We start from the raw sequence: 15,586 nt of genomic DNA on the forward strand, positions 1-15,586 counted from the left end.
CCTGGCACAGCTTCCTGCCATTCCCTCGGCTCCTGTCCTTGGTCACCAGAGAGAAGAGCTCAGCGCCTGCTCCTCCTCCCCATGTGAGGAAGCTGTGGAGCGCGATGAGGTCTCCCCTCACCCTGGCCTTCTCCAGGCTGAACAGACCCAGGGACTTCATCCGCTCCTCACACTCTTCCCGTCTAAACCCTTCCCCAGCTCTGTGCCCTCCTCTGGACGGTCTCCAGTAGCTTTAGATCCGTTTCATCCTGCGGTGCCCAGAGCTGCACCCTGGGATAGGATTAGAGGTCCTGTCTGGCCCAAACCATTCCATGATTCTATGAAAGAGCTTTAGTTGATAAGGCTGTGTTTTGGTCAGAATGTTTCTGCAGCTTCAAGCAGCACAGAAGAGTGAAACTCCCAGTGGACTCGGAGACTGGCTGCTCAGGGAGGCAAACACGGCTGGCTCTTATCACAGCTCCAGGCAGTCATAAGACGTGTGTGCCCGTACCTGTGTGCTGGTGGGCAGCCCTTGGCGGGGGTGTGTCACCTCCTCAGAGCAGTAGAGGGGGACAAGAGGTTGCCTGGCCTCTCTTTGGGGAGCAGGGAGATCTCTGGCAGGGCTGAGACTGCCAGAGGGGATCAGCTTGGCTCCCTGTCCTGTTGTGGGGCCACCAGTCCCATCACCTGCCCCGTCCACCCCTCCAATGGGGTTGAAATCTTCAGCTTCATCAGAAGAAGCTGAGTGACATCCATCAGATCCAGTGCACTGGGATGAGCAGAGCCTGAGCCAGGGCTGGGACGAAGCAGCACAAGGCACGTGAGTGGCGTGGCAAGCGGGAGGCTGTTATTTGGGTTTCTGGGAGGTGTTTCTGTGTGTTCAGAGGGAGCAACTGAAGTTTACTGACATTACTGAGCTGAAGTTACTTCTCCCAAATAACAAGTGGTAGGATGAGAGGAAAAGGCCTCAAGTTGTGCCAGGAGAAGTTTAGATTAGAGCTCAGTGAAAACATCTTCACTGAAAGAGTGGTGAAGCCCTTGTAGAGGCTTCCCAGGGCAGTAGTGGCGTCTCCATCCCTGGAGGGGTTAAAAAACATGTGGCCATGGCACTTGGGGACAGGGTTTAGCAGACGTGCTGGGGTTGGGCTGACGGTTGGGCTGGATGAGTTTAGAGAGCTTTCCCAACCTCAATGATTCCATGATTCCCTGTGCAGGGTCCTACGGTGTCTGATGGGGTCACAGGCTGACATTGAACTTTCCGTTGATTCACCAGGCTCCAATAGAAATTCACGATAAAAGCTGAGCTCAGGTCACAGCCTCCCCTTTCCCCAGAGACAGTCTGTGACTTCATGTTTATTTTCTTCAACTTTGGGTCATGACTTTGACTTGCCCAGGATCTTGGCAGTTCTGTCCTACAGTGCTGGGAGGGGAGGCAATGCTGCTTGGACCTTAGAGCTCCACAGGCTGCCCACGTGAAGCCTCAGGCCGGTGGGAGAGGCAGGGCTTTGGGCTCAGTCCCTTGGGGGTGCTGGCCCCAAGTGTCGACACTGCAGTGTGTTGCAGGGGGTTGAGCGGCAGCCGCAGCCCTGTGTGCTGTGCCTCAGCTTCCCAACCCTCCTATGCGTTGAGTCCAGCCTCACAGGTACTTACTGTGTGGTGGTTGTCCCTGCCTCTGAGGTAAATGTGCTCTTTGTCATTTTCTTCTGCTTTTGCTTAGACACATCGCTGTAGCTAATGCCAGACCTGAGGGTGGCTGAGACAACAAGCCAGTGGGGTCTGTAGAAATCATAGAATCATGGAATGGTTTGGGTTGGAAGGGTCCTTAAAGCCTATCCAGTCCCACTCCCCTGCCATGGGTAGGGACACCTCCTGCTGGATCAGGGGCTCCAAGCCCCATCCAACCTGGCCTGGAACACTTCCAGGGATGGGGCAGCCACCACTGCTCTGGGCAACCTGGGCCAGGGCCTCCCCACCCTCACAGCAAAACATTTCTCCCTAAGATCTCATCTCAGTCTCCCCTCTTGCAGCTCAGAAACATTCCTCCTCATCCTCTCCCTGCACTCCCTGATCAAGAGCCCATCCCCAACTTTCCTGGAGCCCCTTTCAGGACTGGAAGCTGCTCTAAGTTCTCCCTGCAGCCTTCTCTTCTCCAGGCTGAAAAACCCCAACTCTCTCAGCCTCTCCTCATAGGGGAGGTGTTCTATTCACACAAGCCAGGGTTATTATTGGAATTTTTGAGCAGAAGCTCCCTCTCGGCTCTGCCTCCAACCCTTCCAGACAGGCAAACTGCCCTCAGGTGGGCTGCGGGCCAACAGCTCTGCCAGGCAAAGGCCCTTGGTGGAACAGCTTGGTGGTGGCTTCTGACACCATTGGCAGATCCAGCAGGCGTGGCCGTGTGTGAGCTCAAAACTCCAGAGCCCAAACCCAGCCTGGGTTAGAACAAGCAACTCAGACTAAAAATGAGTGGAGCCTAACAATAAGTCTCTGCTGCTGCTGGGAGTTGGAGGTCTCTCACCTCCCCCAGGTGCTGACCTCTGTCTTCACTCATCTCTGCTTATTTTGCTCTTGAAACAGGACTGATGTCCCACCTGTGTTTCCCTGGCCAGGTCTGCACAGGAAGGGGGTGGGATGGCTCGGAAGATGAGCATTGATGACCTGGAGGACCAGCTCCTCTGTCCCATCTGCTTGGAGGTCTTCAAGGAGCCCCTGATGCTGCAGTGTGGGCATTCGTACTGCAAGTCCTGTGTGGTGTCACTCTCTGAAGAGCTGGACAGGCAGTTCTTGTGCCCCGTGTGCCGCCAAACGGTGGACTGCAGCGCCTCGCCACCCAACGTCACACTGGCCCGTGTCATCGAGGCACTGCAGAGCCGAGGCGAGGCAGAGACCACCCCAGAGTCCTGCCCAATGCACCAAAACCCCCTCAGCCTCTTCTGTGAGGCCGACCAAGAGGTGATCTGCGGGTTGTGTGGCACCATCGGCAACCACCGCCAGCATAAGATCACCCCCATCTCTACGGCATATTGCCGGATGAAGGTGAGCAGGCAGAGCCAGCCAATGCTCCTGGGATGGGGTTAAGGCACCTGCAGTGCTTTGCTGGCCAAATGTCCCCTGCCCTTTAAAGGACAGGTTGGAAATGATGCCAGGGTGGGGAGCGTAGTTCCACAGCGCAGCCAGACATCTGAGGAGCAGCCGTTTCTCAGGCTGAACACATTCCCTGGCTGAGAGGGCTCATGGTTTTGATGGCTGAAGCGTGGTGGGGAGAGCACAGGGTAAGGGAGTGTCGGCCAGTGCCTTTCAAGACTGTTTGTAATCACCATCAAAGAGCCTGGAGATAAGGGCTGAGGTGAGGTGCCACATGAGAGCTGGGAGGCCGGGAAACGGGAGCTCCAGCCAGGCAGAGTAAACAGCTGGCATCCCCTGCCTAGCGTCACATGAAAGCCCCAGGAATGGAAAAGCAAAGGGCCACCCGTCCCCTCCATTCCTGACACGGCGAAGATAAGAGCAGGAGGCACCAGAAACACTGCTGCCCTGGCCAGGCCCCTGGCACCAGTGCTGCGAGGGTGCCACCTGTCTGGTGCTGGTCTGCAGCCACTTGCCACCCACTTTGCCTGGTGCAGAGCAACCACATGGTGTGAGATACAGAGGGTTGGGAATGAGCACGGAGACTTGGTGCTCCTAGCAAGACAACTTGGTGAGCAGCGCCCAGAATCACTCTCCTGGCTCTGGCAACCCCAGATCCTCCAGATCAAGAGAGCAAAGATCAGCAGGACATGCAGGGCCCCAGAAAGCTTAGAGAGAGCTCAGGAGAATGTGGCTTCTCAGGGTGATGTTGTCCTTGGGGAGCTGGCAAGCACTGCCTGTTGATTGAGGAGGCTGCTACAGAGGTGGTGTCTTTTCAGGAGGAGCTGTCTGTGCTGCTGACTGATGTCCACCACTACAAGAGGAACCTGGATGAACACTTCAACAAGCTCATCAACAACAAAAGCCGTATTGCAGTGAGTGCCAAGGGAGCCTGTGCCTCCGAGTTCTTTGTGTCTCACACAGCCCATGGAGCAACCCCTGCTCCTGGGTCTCCCCAGTTTTCCTCCATTAATCCTCTTTTCCACTTTCCCCTTCCAAGGGATAGCGGGGCTTGTAGAATCATGGAATGTTTTGGGATGGAAGAGACCTCAAAGCCCATTGAGTTCCAACCTCCTGCCATGGGCAGGGACACCACCCACTGGGTCAGGTTGCTCCAAGCCCCATCCAGCCTGGCCTTGAACATCTCCAGGGATGGGGCAGCCACCACTGCTCTGGGCAACCTGGGCCAGGGCCTCCCCACTCTCATCATTCTTCCTAATGTCTAATCTAAGTCTTCCCCCTTCCAATTTAAAGTCCTTATCTTCCACTCAGTTCCCTGAGGTTTGTTTTCTCCACAAAGCTCAGGGATTAAACACAGACCTTTTTTCGGGAAGGGTGATGTAGCCCTGGCTGAGCATCCTGGCAAGAACAGCAGTCAGAGCTGATTTGACCAATGTCCTTAGACGTGGGGAGATAAGAGGTGGAAAGGACCCCACTCATAGCAGGCTTCCCAGTCAGAGCAACACCACTGCTTCCATGTCGAGTTTATGCCTGGTTTAGCTGTGTGTCCACTTCCCACCCACTAGATGTCTCCAAGGGACCTTCTGGCATCCCTTCTGAGGCCAAAGCTTCCCAATGAAGCTCCTCAGAAGGGCTCAACCCAAGTGAAAGTGGAACTGTACTCCTCCCCTGCCTTAGCCCAGTTCACAGGATGTCCCCTGGGAGCAGAGGATCCAAGAGCTCTTTCAAGGCTCTGATGAAGCTGCTTGGGACATCAGGAACCAAAATATGGTGGAGGAGAGGTGTAAGTCAGGGTGCCATGGTTGTGAGCTGCTGAGGGCAGCGGGATAAAACTATCCTGCTGTGGAGAGCTGCTCTTTATTTGGAAAGCCAGCAGAGGGTGGCTTGGTGGGACACATTGACATTGCTCGTGGCAACCAAAAAGCGAGTGAAGGGGATGGAGCAAGGGAGCCCCCTCACAGCTGTTTGCTGTCTCCTGGCAGAATGAAGCAGATGTCTTCAAGTGGGTGATCCGGAAGGAGTTCCAGGAGCTGCACAGGTACATCGACGAGGAGAAGGCCACCTTCCTGGAGAGTATCGAGGGGAAGGCAGCCCAGCTTATCACCTCCATTGAGTCCCAGGTCAAGCAGACATCAGATGCCCTGCAGAGGCTTAAGGAGATGCAGAGCTCTCTGGAGGCGTTCAGCAACGAAAGTCAGCTTGATTTTGTCCGGGTGAGCACACTTGCTAGTGAAGGCAGGGACAGTCAGCCAGGCCCTCCAGCCCTCGGCCTGCTGTCCTGGGCAGAAGGACTAAGCACCATGAGAAAGATGATGTAGGTGCCCTCTGCCCAGCCAGGCCTTCACCCGATGGGAGAGACCTGACCTCCATTAGAGGCAACACCCTTAGCTGTCCCAGGAGGAGAGCCCTGCCCTCTCCAGCCCAGGGCATGGATATGTACTGCTGTGAACCACACAGAGGAGCTGCGTTCTGTCAGTCTCCCACCACCAACTCTCTCTTTCTCTTGTGTTTTCCAGAAATACGGCTCCTCCCAGTTCAGGTGAGTGGTAGCAGAAAACAGCATCACTGGAGCTGGCAGTGCCTCCACACCAGGGCTAGAGGCCCCAGGCCAGTGGGCATCCCAGTGACGCTGGGGCATCCTCGCATGGGCACTGCTGTTGTGATGGAGAGCTACGACCATGTGCTTAGCCCCAGAAGAGGGCAAGAGCAGCTGGTGAGGCACCTCTGGCTCCATCACACACAGCAGCCAGGTGAGGTTACACACCATCTCCATCCTCTGTGTCACGGCTGCTGTGTCTTTCCAGGTCAGAGCTCCCCAGCTTGCACTCCAGCGATGGCATCTTCAGCCCAGTGTCCTTTAAGCCATGCTTCCACCAAGATGACATCAAGATGACTGTGTGGAAGCGCCTGCACCGCCGTGTCCTGCCAGGTACTGATCTGCCCTGGCTCAGCCAGCGTTGTGCTGCCCCAGCCTTCATCTTGCTCTTTGCTTGTACGCTCCTTGTCCCAAGCAGAGCTCCTGGAGCCATGGCTAGCTGTGTCTCACGCCAGCAGCAGCCTGCTCTGGTGTAACCCTCTACTCCAGCCACTTAGGGTCCAGCAGTGCCAGCCCGTCCAGCTGTGCCAGCCCCCTGCCCGCTCCTGTGCCTAGAGCCTGTGTGCTTTCCTTTTAGCTCCGGAGACGCTGAAGCTGGATCCTGTGACAGCGCATCCCCTCCTGGAGCTCTTCAAGGGTGACACGGTGGTGCAGTGTGGGCTCTACCAGCGCCGGGACAGCAACCCCAAGCGTTTTGACTCCAGCAACTGCATCCTCACCTGCAAGGGCTTCTCCTGTGGCCAGCACTACTGGGAGGTGATCGTGGGCACCAGGAACCACTGGCGCGTGGGCATCATCAAGGGCACAGTCAGCCGCAAAGGGAAGCTCAGCAAATCTCCTGAGAATGGCGTGTGGCTCATTGGCTTGAAGGAAGGGAAGGTCTACGAGGCCTTCAGTACCCCGCGGGTCACCCTGCCGCTGGCGACCCGGCCCCAGCGCATCGGCATCTACCTGCACTACGAGAAGGGAGAGTTGACCTTCTACAATGCTGACAACCCTGATGAGCTCAGCCCCATCTACACCTTCCAGGCGGAGTTCCAGGGCCAGCTCTACCCCATCATGGACCTGTGCTGGCCCGAGCGAGGGCCCTACTCACCCCCCATCATCCTACCGGCACCCGCCACCAGCCGGCACCCTAGGGCACCGACCAGCTGTGCTTCCGAAGAGCCCACGAAGCTGTAGCTCAGCCAGTGGGGCAAGGCTGTGGCCAGGGAGGGCTGTGGCCAAAAGCTGAGTCCTGCTGTGTGCAGGGTTGTCCTGCAGTGGAAGTCGTGGTACCGCAGAGGAAGGTGCAGCAGCACAGGAGGCTCCTTCCCCTCTCCTTTAAGAGCATAAAACGTTAGCCTTAACCTTGGAATCCCCATCCCCACCCTGTGAGGCTGACCCAAAACCCACCCTGTGAAGATCTCCCTATGGAAAGGAGCTGAAACGCTTGAGCCGTGAGCATCCAGGGCTCTTTGTTGGCATCTTTGTTCTGAATAAACAGAGTTTGTGTTGGGCGAGCTGGCTGACACCAGTATAGTCTCTGCGGAGCCACCTGCAGCCGCAGGGCTGCGGGATGTGGGGCTGACAAGGCACAGGGTTGCAGAGAGGGCTGGGTGGCAGGGGCCAGTGCCAAGCAGGAGGATGCCAGCCTGCCCAGGCAGTGATTCCAGCTGCACAGGGACGGTCACTGGGAGGCCTGGGCATGAGGAGCCAGGCGGGACACCAGGCCTGGGCTGCCCAGGGCAGTGGGGCCGGGCACTCGCATACAGAGGGGAACAGGATCCCACTGTCCTGGCAGCTCCCAGTGGTGCACGGCGCGTTGTCTGCCCTTCTGAGCGCAGAAAGCCACCAGGACCCCTTCTGGGCTTGGCACCAAGATCTGCAGCCAGGCTGTGCTGACTGGAGAGAGGCTGGGACACAAAATACACCATTCCCAGGGTAAATATTTGTTCCTGCACATGAGGTGTCCCTGCCAAACTGGTTACAGTACTGGTCCCAGTACTGACCCCTGTGGAACACCAGATGCCACTGGTCTCCACTTGGATGCCCTGCTCCCTGTTCCCGCCCCATTCCCTGGTCACCCCCTATTCCATGTTCCCCATGCCCTGTTCCCTGTGCCTGTCCCATTCCCTGTTCCCCATTCCCGCCCCGTTCCCTGTCACATCCAGTTCCCCATTCCTCATTCCCCATTCTCGCTTGCCAATTCCCTGTTCTGTGTTCCCACCCCATCTCCCATTCCCTGCTCCCCATTCCCTGTCTAGCCCTCTTTATTCTCCGTTCCTCATTCCTCATTTCCCATTTCCATTCTCCATTCCCTGTTTCCATTTGCATTTCCCTGTTCCCGTTCCCCATTCCCGGTTCCCAATCTACATTCCCCGTTCCCTGTTCCCATTCGCCGATCCCTATTCCCATTCCCAGTCCCCCATTCCCTGGTCTTGCCCTCTTTATTCCCCATTCCTCATTCCCCATTTCCGATTCCCCTTCTCCATTCCCAGCCTGTTCCCATTCCCAGTTTCCCGTTCCTCATTCCTCGTTCCCATTTGCTGTTCCCTGTTCCTACTCCCCATTCCTGCCCTGTTCCCATTTCTGGATTCCCATTCCCTGTTCCCACTCTGCATTCCATGTTCCCTGTTCCCATTCCCGTTCCCTGTCCCATTCCCAATTCCCCATTCCCGTTCCCATTCCCACTCCATGTTCCCCATTCCACATTCCCCGTTCCCATTCCCCATTTCCGTTCCCCATCCCATTCTCCATTCCCCGTTTCCATTCCGCATTCCATGTTCCTCATTCCCCATTTCCGATTCCTGTTTCCCGTTCTCATTCCCATTCCCATTCCTGTTCTCTGTTCCCATTCCCCATTCCCCATTCCCATTCCCGTTCCCCGTTCCCATTCCCTATTCCAGCTCCCTATTCCCGTTCCCCGTTCCCGCTCCCGTTCCCCATGCCCCATTCCCACATCCCGCGCCGCCTCCTGGGCAGGAAGACTCCCCGCCCCCTCCCCCGCAAGGCCCCGCCCCCTCACGGCCGCAGACTCACATTCCCCCCGGGCCCCGCTCCTCCCCAGCCCCCGCCCCCTCCACGCCCCGCCCCCTCCAGGCGTCAGGCTCACACTCCTCCGCCTCCTTCCGGGCCCCGCCTCCTTCCGGGCCCCGCCCCCTTCCGGGCCCCACCGCGCGCTCGCTGCCGGCGCGGCCGCACGCACGTACCGGGCGATGTCGCTGTACAGCGCGGCCGCCGCCGTCCTGCAGGGGTTGGAGCGGGGACAGGGCGGCCTCAAGAGCCTCGTGTACAACAGCGGCTTCCCGGTGCGGGGGGGGAGGGGTCGGCGGGGATCAATGAGAAGAGGAGGGGGTCGGGGGGAGGAGAAGGGGCGTGAGGGATGGGGGTGATGATGATGATGAGGAGGAGGAGGGTCAGGGAGAGGAGGGGGTCAGGGAGAATGGGAAGGGGTGGGGGGGAGGGACAGGGAGGAGGAGGAGGGGGGAGAAAGAGGGGGATGAGCGTGGAGGGAGGGTTCAAGGAGGAGGAGGGGGTCGGGAGGGGGATCAGGGAGAGGAGGGGAGGAGAGGGGTGGGGGTTCAGGGCGGAGGAGGGGGTCGGAGATGAGAAGGGGGTCAGGCTCAAGGGGAGGGTGCCAAGGAGGGAAGAGGGGAGTCAGGGAGAGGAATAGGGGTCGGGGAGGGGTCAAGGAGGAGGGGGGGATCAGGGAGGAGGAGGAGTGAGGGAGGAGTAAAGGGGTCAAGGAGGAGGAGGGGGCTCAGGGACGAGGGGGTCATGGAGGGGGGGACGGGGAGGAGGAGGGCGATCCAGGGCAGGAGAATGGGGTATGATGGATGGGGATGTCAGAGAGGAGGAGGAGGGGGTCAACGAGGAGGAGGGGGTTGGGAGGTATCAGGGAGGGGAAGGAAGGAGAAGGGAGTGAGGGGTGGGGGGGAATCAGGGAGAGGAGGGGGGTCAGGGAGAGGGGGACAGAGAGGAGGAGGTCAGAGAGGAGAAATGGGTCGGGGACAGGGGCGGGGGTCTCAGCCCTGGGGTGATGTCTCGCCCCCTGCCCGCAGCGCATTCGCCTGCTGTATGCGCTGGTGTGCGAGACGCTGCGCTTCGCCCCGGTGCTCGAGAAGCTGCTGTCAGGCTCCGCGCTGCTGCAGGCTGAGAAGAAGCTGTCCCCACAGCTTGCCAAGGTAACAGGGGGCTGGCGGGGGCTGGGCAGCATCTCCTGATGCTGAAAATGCCAGCAAACCAACTCTCCAGGACTCATTCTGGAGTTGTAGAAAGTCAGCATCCTTTATCAGGCCTGGGCAGCACGAGGCAGTGATCTCCCCAGAAATGTTACGCCCATTCTATTACTTTCCAAGGTTTAATTTTAATGTCATTATGAACTTCACAGCAGTCAAATCTCTCACTAATGTGGAGCTTTGGAGCCAGCTCTGCTTGACCTGGCATTTGAGATGGGGAAAGACTCCACACAGAGATGGTTATAGAAGGCACCGCTGTTCAGCACAGATCACACTGAACACAAGGCGTTACCATCTCCAAAGAATGAACAGTGGCTGGAAAACACCACTTGAAAGAAAACATGTGGTCAGAGGGACATTCTGACTTTAAAAAGTACAATTACTGAGATGAAACTGAACTCTACTTTAGGTTAAATCAAAAATATTCCACTTTTTGGAATAGTAATGACTTCTTGCACCAGCAGGAGACACCTCTGTTCAGCACAGATCACACTGAACACCAGATGTTATCATTTCCGAAAGAAATTATAGAGTGCAAGAAGAGTGCAACTGTCTGGAAAAACACTGCTGGAAAGAAAACATGCTGTAAAAACCGTGTTGTCAGACAGACATTCTGTCCAACTTTCAAGAAGTACAGTGACTTGGATCAAACAGAATTCTGCTTCAGCTTAAATCAAAATATTCCATTTTTTCGTCATACTAACTCCTTGTATCCCCCCACTCCCGCAGGTGCTGGTGTATGACCTACTCTTCGGCAAGGGGCTGCGGTGTGGGGGTCGCTGGAAGGCGCTGCTGCGTCGGCACCGAACCCGCCTGGAGGCCGAGCTGGCCCGCATGAAGGTGCAGCAGAAGGTGAGCCGCAACGAGGACCTGCTGGTGCCATCAGCGAGACCAGACGGTGAGTTGTTTAGGGATAGGATTTATGGTTTCGTGGTGGACAGGCACGGTTGGGCTCGATCTCAAAGGTCTTTTCCTACCTAGTGATTCTATGATTCTATGAGGTGCTGGGTGCTCACTCTGTGCTGTTGTGAGAAACGCTCCAAGCAGGTAAACTGAGGCACGCAGCTTGTGAAGCAGTGTTATTTATTGCAATGATGGGAGCACCTCCTTCTGACAAGAAGGAAAGTGCTCGCTGTGTCAAAAATACACAGTTTTTTATACCATTTCTTTTAAGGAAGGACCACCCTGCTCCTCAAATTCACAGCCTATCCCAAAGGTTAAATTTTCCATGTTAGATTTCTTGGCCCAACCTGTTGTTTGTCAGTACTTACATTCCTAAGCATATCTTGTGCTGTACCAGAAGGTATTATCTCTTACATTATCTTATTATTTCTTTCTCCAATCTATCTGTTCAGCAATTTCTTAGTGAAAAACAACTTATGGAAACATATTTTGCAAGAAGACTGTAAGTTCAGTTCAGCAAAGCTGGACAAATCTTAGAATAATGGAATAGTGTGGGTTGGAAGGGACCTCAAAGCCCATCCAATTCCACCCCCTGCCATGGGCAGGGACACCTCCCACTGGATCAAAGCCCCATCCAACCTGGCCTGGAACACCTCCAGGGATGGGGCAGCCACCACTGCTCTGGGCAACCTGGGCCAGGGCCTCCCCAGCCTCATCGTGAAAAAGTGCTATAACTTCTATTTTGTAAAAATACAAGTAGCCACACTCTCACTGGGGCAGCGGGGCTCTGCCTCGCTTCTCTGGCTCTGCCTGACCCCCCCGACCCCTCAGCCCCCCAGGTACCGCGCTATGTGCGAGTGAACACGCTGAAGACGTGCGTGGATGATGTGATTGATTTCTTCAAGCGCCAGGGCTACTCCTACCTGGGCAAGGCAGCCAGGTAAGAGTTGTGTTACCACCTCACCTTGTCTGAGGTGTCAGCGAGTGGCAAGGGCTTGGCGTGGGGTCCTGTGGGCGGGGGAGGTGTTCGGGGTGTCCAGGTTGTGGTCCTGACCACTCCCCACTCTTTGTGCCTCTGTGGGTGTTGGGGAGCAGGAGTTTCCTCAGCCTGGGCTCTGGTGTGGGTGAGCAGAAGCAAGACTGTGTGGTGATTCTCCCTGTGCCTCCTGGACAGCGTGGAGGATCTAAGGACCCTTTCTGGGAAGAAATTCCTGTTGGATCTTCATCTCCCGGAGCTGCTGGTTTTTCCTCCACAGACGGACTTCCATGACAATCTGCTGTACACCTCAGGACACATAATTCTGCAGGACAAGGTGTGGAGCTGGGGAGGGGAAACCACAGACTCAGGGGGTCCCTTCCTCCCTACTGATTTCTTAGTGAAAAACAACTTATGGAAACATTTTGCAAGAGGACTGTAAGTTCAGTTCAGCAAAGCCTTCCATCTTAGAATCATGGAGTGGTTTGGGTTGGAAGAGACCTCAAAGCACATCCAGTTCCACCCTCTGCCATGGGCAGGGACACCTCCCACTGGATCAGGAGCTCCAAGCCCCATCCAAGCTGGCCTGGAACCCCTCCAGGGATGGGGCAGCCACCACTGCTCTGGGCAACCTGGGCCAGGGCCTCCCCACCCTCGCAGCAAAACATTTCTTCCTAAGATCTCGTCTCAATCTCCCCTCTTTCAGTTTAAAACTGTGCCCCTTTGTTCTATCCCTGCCTTCCCTGATCCAGAGCCCCTCCTCAGCTTTCATGGAGCCCCTTTCAGTGCTGGAAGCTGCTCTAAGGTCTCCCCACAGCCTTCCCTTCTCTGGGTCTGTGAGCCAGGCAGAGGCCCCCTGGGGTGGGTGGTGTGGGCTGGGCTGCCCCATGGCTGGGTCAGGGCCTGCTCCTCTGACACGGTTTTGCCCTCTTGCAGGCCAGCTGCCTCCCTGCCTTCCTCCTCGACCCCGCTGCTGGCTCACACGTCATCGATGCCTGTGCTGCCCCGGGGAACAAGACCAGCCACTTGGCTGCCATCCTGAAGAACAAGGGGTGAGGGAGGTTTGTGTGCCAGGGGGAGGGACAGAGGTGTAGTGGGCCCTGGTCTCCCCGAGAGAGGAGGAGAGGGTGGCAGGAAGAGCTGCAGCCTCTCCAACTGTCCCCTGCCTCAGGCTGTGCCTGCTGCGTGGGCTCGGGGTCTGAGAGGACATGAACTCACTTCAGTGTTCATAGAATCACAGAGTGGTTTGCGTTGGAAGGGACCTCAAAGCCCATCCAGTTCCACGCCCTACCATGGGCAGGGACACTTCCCACTGGATCAGGGGCTCCGAGCCCCATCCAACCTGGCCCTGAACACCTCCAGGGTTGGGGCAGCCACCACTGCTCAGGGCAACTTCCCAGCGCCTGACCCTGCCCAGCCCCAGCCCCGCTCTGTGCTCCTGCCTGGGGAGCAGCTCCCACGCAAGCTCTGCCTGTGATCCAGAGCCATGGTTCCTGGGATGTTCACTCCTCTCTTGGGTGCCGGGCTCTGCCTTCAGCCAGATCTTTGCCTTTGATGTGGACACCAAGCGCCTGGCCACCATGAACACCCTGCTGATGCGGGCTGGTGTCACCGCCTTCCAGCTTGCCCAGCAGGACTTCTTGACTGTGGATCCTGGAGACCCCAAGTACCGCAATGTGGCCTACATCCTCCTCGACCCGTCCTGCAGCGGTTCAGGTAACACACGGGGCTCTGGCCGCCTGCCCGTAGTTGGGCTCTGGGCACATAGCACCCGGACAACGTCTGCCATCCCGCAGGAATGGTGAACCGGGTGCCACAGGAGGAGGCTGCCCCGACTGCCCAGCGGCTGCAGGCGCTGGCTACCTTCCAGCGCAAGGTTTTGAGCCATGCCCTGAGCTTCCCAGCTCTCCAGCGCCTGGTCTACTCTACGTGCTCTGTGCACCAGGAAGAGAATGAGGACGTGCTGCATGTGGTGCTGCAGGAGTTGAGCTCAGCCTTCAGGTGTGGCGCCACGGGGGGATACGGCGTGTGGGGACGCAGCATGGGGGTTGCAGGGCTCGGCACTGACCCGTGTCTCACACCACAGGTTGGTGGACGCCTTCCCTTCCTGGCCCTGCCGAGGCATCGCTGCCTTCCCCGGGGCTGAGTGCTGCCTCCGTGCCTCTCCTGCCGCCACGCTCACCCACGGCTTTTTTGTGGCTGTCCTGGAGCGGTGCAATGAAGGGACTGCTGCCCCAAGGTGAGAGGAACCTGGGGGTTCTGCTGGCCGTCAGCAGCTTGTGGGGACACCACCGCTGTGCTGAGGCAGCCAGAGTGTCCGGGGGTGTTGCCTTCCCAGCACGAGGAGCAGGGAAGATGGAGGGGCCTGGCTGCAGTGGGAATCTTAGAATTGTTAGGTTGGAAAAGACCTTTGAGATAATTAAATCCAACTATACCTGTCCACTACTAAATCATATTCCCAAGCACTTCATCTGCCCATCTTTTAAACCCCTCCAGGAATGGGGACTCCATCCCCTCCCTGGGCAGCCTCTGCCAGTGTCGGAGAACCCTTTCGGTGAAAAATTTTTCCCAATGTCCAATCCAAACCTGCCCTGATGCAGTTTGAGGCCATTTTCTCTTGTCCTGTTACCTGTCACCTGTCACATAGGAGGAGAGACCAACACCCACCTTGCTACAACCTCATTTCAGGCAGTTGTAGACAGCGATGAGGTCTCCCATCAGCATCCTTTTCTCCAGGCTAAACAACCCCAGCTTCCTCAGCCACTCCTCATAACTCTTATTCTCCAGCCCCTTTCTCTTCTCTAGACACACTTTACGACCTCAATGTCTTTCTTATAGTAAGGGGCCCAAAACGGAACCCAGGATTGGTGCTGCAGCCTCTGCAGTGCAGTCCAGGGGCACAGTCACAAACAAGGGCGGAGAGGCCGGGAGCTGGGGTATGGCAGCGAGAGGGCCCCCAGTGCTGCCTCAGGCTGTTCGCTCCCTTCTGCAGCTCCCCGCCAGTGGCAGCTGAGGAGAACTCACAGCACAAAAAGGGAACAAAGCTGGGAGCAGCTTCCAAGAAGAGGAAGAGGAAGAAGCAGCAGGTTGCAGCTGAGGAGAACCTGCAGCACGGAAAAGGAGCAGACCCAGGAGCAGCTCCCAAGAAGAGAAAAAGGAAAAAGCAGCGCGTGAATGAGTGAAACATTTTTAGGTCTTGGCCATGCCCAGTAGCGGCTGGCCAGGAACACTCTGGCTAGAGTGAGGAGGGTATTCTACCATCCTATGCGCTAAGGCTCCTTAACCCAGCCTTTGTAAGGCTGGAAGAGATTAAAGTTTCTCTTTTCACTGTCTTTTGCAGTGTGTTTGTGCAGTTTTGCCCTGAAACAGCAGTCCCTGCTCATAGTGGAAGTGAAATGGAAGAAAAAGGTGAAATGATAGCAATAAAGTCACAGTAATGGTCCTTTCCTGGCCCCTGCCTTTGAGCCAGGGCAAGGACATGCATTTCAGAGGGTGCTGGAAAGTAGCACCTGCCCAAGAATCAAACAGCGTGAGGCAGGCGTGAACACTGTCGTTTTATTTTAAACCAGGAACATAGGAAGCAAGAAAACAAAAATTGCACATTCACACTGAAATCCTCATCAGCCACACCAGGAATGATCCAAGGCTGCAGGCTTAGTTAAAGCCCAGCCTGCCCAGGTGGCTGTCCCAGCAGGGTAGGGAGGGGATGCAGCCCCTGCAACCAGTGCTCCTGGGGTGCCCTGGCGTTGTTCCGCTCTCCCTGCACCCTGGTCCCGTGGGAGCTGGTGTGGCCGAGCCCCAGCCTGGCACCTGCGAGGGCTGGGAATCAGG

The 15,586-nt window shown here is 56.9% G+C and overlaps 2 protein-coding genes across 3 annotated transcripts; both read left to right on the forward strand.

Moving 5' to 3' along the window:
- The first annotated feature begins 516 nt into the window (after positions 1-516).
- On the forward strand, positions 517-7,682 carry TRIM50 (tripartite motif containing 50). 2 transcript variants are annotated; one of them, XM_054084787.1, is made up of 7 exons: positions 517-799; positions 2,586-3,012; positions 3,879-3,974; positions 5,043-5,273; positions 5,577-5,599; positions 5,865-5,989; positions 6,234-7,682. In XM_054084787.1, the coding sequence occupies exons 2-7, from the start codon at positions 2,608-2,610 to the stop codon at positions 6,836-6,838; spliced, it is 1,485 nt and encodes a 494-aa protein (XP_053940762.1). In that variant the 5' UTR covers positions 517-799; positions 2,586-2,607; the 3' UTR covers positions 6,839-7,682. The 2 variants fall into 2 exon arrangements, with proteins under 2 accessions (XP_053940762.1, XP_053940761.1); XM_054084786.1 differs by having other exon boundaries at positions 517-795; positions 2,554-3,012; positions 6,234-7,681.
- Positions 7,683-8,780: 1,098 nt separating this feature from the next.
- NSUN5 (NOP2/Sun RNA methyltransferase 5) lies at positions 8,781-15,075 on the forward strand. Its single transcript, XM_054084789.1, has 10 exons — positions 8,781-8,946; positions 9,700-9,822; positions 10,606-10,774; positions 11,611-11,719; positions 11,954-12,092; positions 12,692-12,807; positions 13,293-13,471; positions 13,552-13,756; positions 13,842-13,994; positions 14,748-15,075. The coding sequence occupies exons 1-10, from the start codon at positions 8,854-8,856 to the stop codon at positions 14,935-14,937; spliced, it is 1,476 nt and encodes a 491-aa protein (XP_053940764.1). The 5' UTR covers positions 8,781-8,853; the 3' UTR covers positions 14,938-15,075.
- Positions 15,076-15,586: the final 511 nt, after the last annotated feature.

Source organism: Cuculus canorus, chromosome 20, assembly GCF_017976375.1.
Source record: "Cuculus canorus isolate bCucCan1 chromosome 20, bCucCan1.pri, whole genome shotgun sequence".
Lineage (NCBI taxonomy): Eukaryota > Metazoa > Chordata > Aves > Cuculiformes > Cuculidae > Cuculus > Cuculus canorus.